Source organism: Loxodonta africana, chromosome 4 (genome assembly GCF_030014295.1).
Source record: "Loxodonta africana isolate mLoxAfr1 chromosome 4, mLoxAfr1.hap2, whole genome shotgun sequence".
Taxonomy (NCBI): domain Eukaryota; kingdom Metazoa; phylum Chordata; class Mammalia; order Proboscidea; family Elephantidae; genus Loxodonta; species Loxodonta africana.
Genome location: NC_087345.1, coordinates 143,866,884 through 143,875,047, shown reverse-complemented (window position 1 = coordinate 143,875,047; position 8,164 = coordinate 143,866,884). Strand labels below are relative to the sequence as shown.

The 8,164-nt window shown below is 47.2% G+C and overlaps 1 protein-coding gene across 1 annotated transcript; it reads right to left on the bottom strand.

Moving 5' to 3' along the window:
* Window positions 1–687: 687 nt before the first annotated feature.
* Window positions 688–7,342, bottom strand: LOC100658962 (calmodulin-like protein 3). The gene has a single exon (XM_023548958.2). The coding sequence runs from the start codon at window positions 5,321–5,323 to the stop codon at window positions 4,874–4,876; it is 450 nt and encodes a 149-aa protein (XP_023404726.1). The 5' UTR covers window positions 5,324–7,342; the 3' UTR covers window positions 688–4,873.
* Between the last annotated feature and the right edge of the window lie 822 nt (window positions 7,343–8,164).

The window sequence follows — 8,164 nt, the reverse complement described above, 5'->3', positions numbered from 1 at the left end:
CCTCAAAGTCTTTGTCATAGAGAGAAACACAGGGCAAGAAGAAAGCATTAACCTACAGGTCTGGGCTCCTGTCTTATATTCTCACTTTTTTCTTTCAGATCAATGAATATTTGGTGCTCCAGCCTCCAGGTCTCCCCTTTCCATAACTCAACAAGGCCAAAGGCCTAAACCTGGCAATTATGGTGACCATGTTTTACAAATTTTACAAACAAGAATCATCCTTGAGGACAGACCCTTCAGCAGCAGCATGGGGAGGAAGAAGAGCAAAGGAGGAAAAGTGGAGGAGAGACGAGGCTGAAGACATTCACAGTCGTGCCCCAGGTGGCCCTGAGTCCTGAGAGCATTTTGCCACGGGGGAAACTGGGTCCAATGCAGCTGATGCTCAGTCATGGAGGTTGGGTCCATGAGGGGACTGCACTGCTGCCATCCACTGCAAGAGACTCTTACACGTGTGACTTCTGGATCCACTGGCCAAGGCAGGTCTCGAACACCTAGGACATCACAGTCCTGTGCAGAGGTGAGGGGAATCAGAGAGCGCCAACCCCACTATGCAATGTGACTGAGCAAGATGCTCTCACCTTGGCCAGGGCAGATGAACTTCTTGCTTATAAGAGAAAGAAGGGAAGGCATTTAAAAAAAAAAAAAAAAAAATTCATGGATGTAAATCTAAGACAAGGGAGGGGAACACCTTCAACTTTGCTGTGGGGCCACTTTTACCTTATGACTTCAGATTTCCCACCTGTAGAAAAAAAAAGAACCCCATTTATCATGGATCTGCTTGCTTCTGAGGGCTCCAATGGGGATGTTTCCTACCTGACACTCAGTGTCATGACAGCAATGACAAAACAGACAAGACAATGGTATGAAGGGTGATGCTGTCTCTAGGGGTGGGAGAAAGTGGCACAATCTTTCCAACCTTCCCTCGCCTCCCTGCACAGCCCAGCTTCTGGGGCTCTCACCATCACACCCTAAGGGAGGACCAGAGGCTTGGAGGCTTTAGTTGAGAAACAGGCATACGAATAGTGGGGAAGGCCTTTCTGCAACATTGGTGTAGCCCTTGCCCTGGCACAAGGAATTCTTCATGCAAGACTCTTTAAGCCTTTTGAGACTCAGGAATGGGTGGTTCCAATATATGAGTAGGTGGAAGGCTGGGTGGGAAACACAAAAAGACATCTTCATCCCTTCCCCCCGAAGCATTAATAGCCCATATGTTGTTAGCTGCCATCGGGTGAATTCCAACTCATGGTTAGCCCATGTGTGCATAGTAGAATGTTGCTCTATAGAGTTTTCAAGGCTGTGACCTTTCAGAAGCAGATTGCCAGGTCTGTCTTTTGAAACACCTCTGAGTGAGTTCAAACAGCCAACTTTTGGCTAGTAGCATTTAAACTTTTGTGCCATCCAGAGATTCCTAACAGCACATATCCAAAACCCGTTGCCATCTGGTAGATTCCAACTCATAGTAACCCTATAGGACAGAGTAGAACTGCCCTATAGGGTTTCCAAGGCTGTAGTCTTCATGGAGGCAGACTGCCACATCTTCTCCTGAGGAGCAGCTGGGGGGGTTCAGACCACCGACCTTTGGGCTAGCAGTCAGGCCCTTTAGCCACGGCACTACCAGGGCTCTGGGCAGCACATATAGGTCCTGACATTTCTAAATGCTTCATTAGGGCCTATATCTTAAAAGGAGGGGATTAAGTGTTAAGTCTCCCACCAGGTCTGTTGTTGGTGACTATGAAACCAGTTGACGTTCGTGAAGAAAGGCCTCTGGATCCAGCCCTCTCCTGACCCCAGTTTCTTTCCTTCCTACAGCATTTAGGAATCAGCCTATGAGAGACACTGAGATCTGAATTGTATTTGACCCTGGCGGTGATGCCAACATCTCAACTTTTGGCAGACAGAACTGTAATTCATGTCTGAACCTCCGAAGTTGAAACGGTTTGGCTCTTCTGCTCACAGAATGCTGCTGCCCAGTGACACCTGGACACTAGCACTCACAAGGCTTGTTTCCAAATCCCCTCCTGGAGGTAGTCAACTAATTCCCACTGCCGAGGGCTGGCTGCAGAGAGAATTAGCCTAAAAGGCCCTGCTATCTGAGAGCATGATTTGCCTCTTCTACCACCTGGGCGGGAGGCTTTTAAAATCACACTTGTGTTTGGGCCAGTTCTTGCCTGAGATCTCACCATGGGGTGTCCCTTCAGAAGTCAAGTTAAAGACAGCACATGAGAGACTGCTTCGACCCCTTTCTGCCCTGTCTTTTCCGTTGGGTTACTTATGGGGCAGAAATACATTTCTGAGCCTCATAGAGTGTTAGAGTTGGAAGGAAGCCCTAAAGATGAGAATAATTGCAGCTATCATTTATTAAGCACCTTTTTTACACACCAGGTGTGTTGAGAATATTATTTCTAATCCTCTGAATGCTTCAGGGGTACTGTCATAATCATCATTTCACGGTGCAGGCAAGGGGCATGGTAAGGCCAGGAGCAGAATGGTCAAGGATATAGACTTGCATTCAACTCCCAGCTCCGCCACTTACCAGCTGTGTGACTTTGGGCTTATTTCTTAAGCTTTCTGTCTCAGGTTCCTCATTTGTAGGATGGGGAAGCTAATAAGAGTAGTTCCTTATAGTGTGGTAATGAGGTAATCTGCCCCTTGCCTAGCATACTGTAGGGACTGTATGAATGTCAGCTATTATAAGGGAGAGGTTAAGTGATTCATGTATAGTCTGCAGTGATAAGTAGTGAGGCCAGGATTGGAATCCCAATCTGTCAGCTCCAAGCCCATGTTTTACACGTGAGGAAACACAGGTGAGAGGGAGAAAGGACTTGTCCAAGATCAACCAGCTACTTTGTGGCTGTCCCAGGGATAGAACCATCTCTGACAAGCCCCAGTCTAGTGCCCACTCCACAAACACTGCCTCACTCTTGAACTAAAACGATGTCTGATGAAGCCCCTTCGACCTCTGAAATGATCGAATTCAACCTCTAGAAGTTTCTGGGAGAATGAGGGAATAACCATCCACAAACTGCTTCCTCACCATGTATTCTGAATACAGGTTTCCCCCACTATCCAAAAGTAGAGTGCTCCTGTGAAAGCTTTCATAAGCCAAAATGGCATAAAGCAAAGAAGTAATTGCCGTTAATAGTATGGGAAAAATTTTTGAGTGTTCCCAGATGCAAAAAATAACCTAGGTCCAGTTTTATGCTAAGCATAACACCCTTACAGGCTCTCTATGCTTTCCTGATACCTTAGGATGTATCTTGCTAAAGGTGCACAAAATGAACGGAGGTAAAGCACAGATGCTCACAGACACAGTTCAAAGCTGTGGTGGCTTGACGCTGAGTGTAGTTCCCAGGGAATGAGCTTGAATATGCCGTTCTTGCTGCTCAGGGTGTGTGTTGCCACTTTAAGGCCTTGCTGCACAACAAATGCTGAATGCCATTTCTGCTTTTTTACCTTTGTCTGTAAAGGCGAAAGTCCTCTTTGGATTTATTGAAAACAGGTACTAATGTAGGCCTAGCCCTGGTGGCACAGTGGTTAAGAGCTTGGCTGCTAAACAAAATATCTGCAGTTCAAATCCACCAGGTGATCCTTGGAAACCCTATGGGGCGGTTCTACTCTGTCCTATAGGGCTGCTATGAGTCTGAATTGACTCAAAGCATGTTTTTTTTTTAAACATGTAAGTCTTATGCAAAAGTGAAGTGGGGTAAAGTGAGCTTTTGAAAAATGGGGGCTATCTGTATACAGTTAGCATTCTCTAGCTCCTCACTTTCTTCTAACCACAGAGCATTTCACAACACCCAGAGAGCCAATGTAGGACAAATAAAAACCATTATCAGACTTCCTTCTCAATTATAGTTGACTTAGATCTTTAGGAGTTCTATATGAACCAGTCTTTGCTATCAACTTACCCATTCTATTTAAACTAAATACACCAGATTTACCTTATCCAGACTTCTCTCTTTTCACTGTACCCACCAGTACAAGAACTTACTGCATTTTCAAAAAGCACAAAAACAGAGATCCCCACCTGGTTTAAACCCTGGACCTAACAAAGATTGTTGTAGTCAGAACCAGAAAAAAAAAAAAGAAAAAAGAAACAAACAAAATAGGGAACCCAGCTCTTGTTTATTCCCCTGTAGTTTCCCTCTCTTTCATTTAAATTTCCCTCCATCCAGGTTAATACAAACATGTTACAACTGACTCCAGTTTTTACTCCAGCACCTCAGAAGATGAATCACAGAGGTTTAGCAAAGACAGAATGGAAGAAGCAAGTGCCTTATGGAAGAAAAGTGGTGATTTTCAGAGGCCTGACCTCAGATGTCAAAGTCTCCATCAGCACCTTTCCCTCTAGGTGCCAAGATTTCTCCACCCACCCACCCAAATCCAGTATCCTAAGCACAACAGCAGGTGAAGTCTTCATTCAGCAGGGTCTCCAGGCATGGATGAGGACTAGCAGCTCCCCTGGTCACAACATTGAGTGCCCTTTAGAGATCATGGCCAGAGTGCTCTAAGATGTCACACTGCTCACATCTCAGTGCAAAACGTACCGGTCCTTGCAGAGTAATGCCACTTCTGCTTCTGCTCCCAACTAATGGAAGGATGTCATTTGTTTGCTAGGTTGGGAGTGTCCGGTGTCATTCTGCATAAGAAGAGAGATAATAAAAGGAACAGAAAACGGAAGGAGTGCAGGGAAAATGAGATGCATAAAAGGTGGACTGAGTCACGTAACCACAGAAAAAACAGTCCAGAGGAAGCTGGAGGAACGGAGAAAGAAATTTGAGGACTAAGGCTTTTGCAACAGCGACACTGGCCAGCCAAATGCGAAGCCAAGGGGAACCATTTGTGCCGGGCTGGAGCAGCTCCTCCGCCCACCTCATTTGGAGACCAGCATGCGGACGAACTCCTCGTAGTTCACTTGCCCATCTCCATCCGTGTCAGCTGCTCGGATCATCTCGTCCACCTCCTCATCACTCAGCTTCTCCCCCAGCCTGGTCATCACGTGCCGCAGCTCAGCTGCGCTAACAAAGCCATTGCCGTCCTTGTCGAATACGCGGAAGGCCTCCCGGATCTCCTCCTCACTGTCCGTGTCCTTCATCTTCCTCGCCATCATGCCCAGGAACTCCGGGAAGTCGATGGTGCCGTTGCCGTCAGCGTCGATCTCTTTGACCATGCCCTGGAGTTCGGCCTCAGTGGGGTTCTGGCCCAGGGACCGCATGACGGTGCCCAGCTCCCGGGTGGTGATGGTGCCATCCCCATCCTTGTCAAACAGAGAGAAGGCCTCCTTGTACTCTGCGATCTGCTCCTCTGTTAGTTGGTCGGCCATGCTGCTGCGGGGGCGCGAAGGGTGCTGAAGGGGATGGGTGCCCCTGGGTCTATGCTCCCGAGCTCTGCCCAGCCACTCAGTGCCTGGCAGCAGGCTGGGCTCCTCTTACCAAGCTCTGGAATGAAAGGGGAAGATCCGAGGGGCGGGCTCTCTGGTTTTCCAGCCCTGGCTTGAATCGCTGGCGCTTAAGGAGCCGAGTCCTCCTTCACCATTGGCCTGGTGGATTGGGCTGCCATTCACAGACTCCCCCGCCCGGCGGCTGCCTGAAGGCCAGGTCCTGTTTAGACAAGAGTCCAGAAGCAGGAACAGGCCGGTCTGCTAAATGAGCTGAAGCCAACACCTCTCTTTGTGAAAGGCAGTCAGATTTACATCCTGACATCAGACAGAGCCTTGATGAACCACCTGAAATAATACCTTCAACTAAGGTATGCTAGGCTGTATTGAGAGAAATTACCTTTTTTTTTCTTTCTCCTTGAATTTTCCCTTTTTCTTCCCCCATTTTCCACCTGTCCCCCAATCTCCCTAACTAGCACTGTGTTCTTTCTTCCCCTTGGTTGAGGTTTGTTGAAGGATAAAAAGAAGAAATTACCTCTGATGAAAAGAACATCCTGATCTTTGGTCTCCAAAACCTTAGGGTACCTAAAAGGGTTTTCAGAGAAGGAAAAAAATGCGCCCCGCCCCCAGGAAACAGAGTGTCATCTTGTCTTCAGAATAAACATGAATGGAGAAGGATTTTCTCCAACCTGTTCATTCATTCACAAACATCTGTTGAAGACCTGGAGCCCTGGTGGGGCAGTGATTAAGAGCTCAGCTGCTAACCAAGAGGTTTACAGTTGAATCCACCAAGCTGCTCCTTGGAAACCCTATGGGGCAAGTTCTATTCTGCCCTACAGGGTCACTAGAGTTGGAATTGGCTGAACAGCGAAGGGTATTGAGGGCCTACTATCTGGAGGTTCTTTTCTAGGAGCTGGGAAATTAGGCTGTGAACCAGCCCTCAGGAAGCTTACATGCCATCAGCAAAACAGCTAGTTAGCAAGTAAACTAACAAAGAAGCCAAAAGAAGATAATTACAGACTTTTTTTTTTTTTTTATAAACGCTATGAAGGAAACAAAAAGGGTGATGATGGAGATAATACTGGGAGGTTACTTTTATACAGATGGTCAAAGAAGGCTTCTGTCAGAGATGGTACTTTAGGGTGTCCGGAAGAGGGAGGAGGGACTTCCCAGGTAGAGAGGGTGAGCAAGTGCAAAGTGCAGGGGTGGGTGAGGGCTTGGCATGGTCAGGGGCAGTGAGGAGGCCAGGGGCAGCGAGGAGGCCGGGTGACTGCAGAAGGGGATGAAGAAAGGGAGACATGGCAATTAGTCCAAAGGACTAATGAGCCACATGAACCACAGCCTACACAACCCCAAGACCAGAAGAACTAGATGGTGCCGGGCTACCGCTGCCAACTGCTGAGATCACAACACTTGGTAAAACTGGGATCACAACAGAGAGTCCTAGACAAAGCGGGAGAAAATTGTAGAACAAAAAATCAAATCCACAAAAAAAACCAGGCTTGCTGGTCTGACAGAGAGTAGAGGAGCCCCTGAGACTTGTTGTTGTTGTTGTTAGGTGCCATCGAGTCGCTTCCGACTCATAGCGACTCTATGGACAACAGAACGAAACGCTGCCCGGTTCTGCGCCATCCTTACAATTGTTGTTTTGCTTGAGCTCATTGTTGCAGCCACTGTGTCAATCCACCTCATTGAGGGTCTTCCTCTTTTCCGCTGACCCTTACTTTGCCAAGCATGATGTTCTTCTCCAGGGACTGATCCCTCCTGACAACATGTCCAAAGTATGTAAGACACAGTCTCACCATCCTTGCTTCTAAGGAGCATTCTGGCCACACTTCTTCCAAGACAGTGAGACTATGGCCCTAAAATACCTTCTGACCTGGAAATGAAGCCATTCCTGGAGATCACCTCCCAGCCAAACTATAGTCAAGCACATAAGATAAACAATAACACCCGAGAGGAATGTACTCCTTACAAAAACCAATTATATGAAATCAAAAGGGCAGTATCTGTCCAAAAGCACAAATGAGAAGGCAGGTCCAAACCAAACCCGTTGCCTTTGAGTTGATTCCAAATCATAGTGACCCTATAGGGTTTCCAAGGCTGTAAATCTTTACAGAAGCAGACTGCGATATCTTTTTCCCACAGATGGGCTGGAGGGTCCAAAAGGTCGACCTTGTGGTTAGCAGGTAATCACTTTAACCACTGCGCCACCAAGGCTCCTTGAGAAGGCAGGAAAGGATAGAAAATCAGGATGAAAGATAATGGGAAAACCAGGATGGAAATGAATGTGGGGAATGAAACCAAGGACATGGAACACTTTATGTACAAACTATCGAATGGGAAGCTAATTTTCTCCATAAACTTTCACCTAAAGCACAATTAAAAAAAAAAAAAAAGTGAGAGAGAGAGAGAGATAACGGAGGCCTTGTACGACTTGGTGAAGAATTCAAATTTTATTCTCATCTTATGGGGAAGCTCTAGAGGTTTAAGCAAGGGAATGTCTGAGTCCTTGGCTGAGCACCCTTGGTGGGTGGAGCCAGAGCTGAAGAAAGGGGTATCTCTAAGAGGAGGCTTTCTCAAGAAGGAAGAGTTGGAAATTTACCAGCACACAGACTCTGGAGCCTTAGGCAGCCTTGGAATACAGTCCCATGACCAGAGGTAGCACAGAAGAAGCAAGGAGACGATGGACATCCCAGAGCTCACCTGGGTGGACAGACACCTCAATGACCAAAGGCTTTCTCCTTGCTTGCCCCCACCCCCAATTTTTAGTCTTGCATAAGACCT

Excerpts from the sequence above, each read along its gene's own strand:
- LOC100658962 (XM_023548958.2), bottom strand. The coding sequence starts at position 5,323 with ATGGCCGACCAACTAACAGAGGAGCAGATCGCAGAGTACAAGGAGGCC.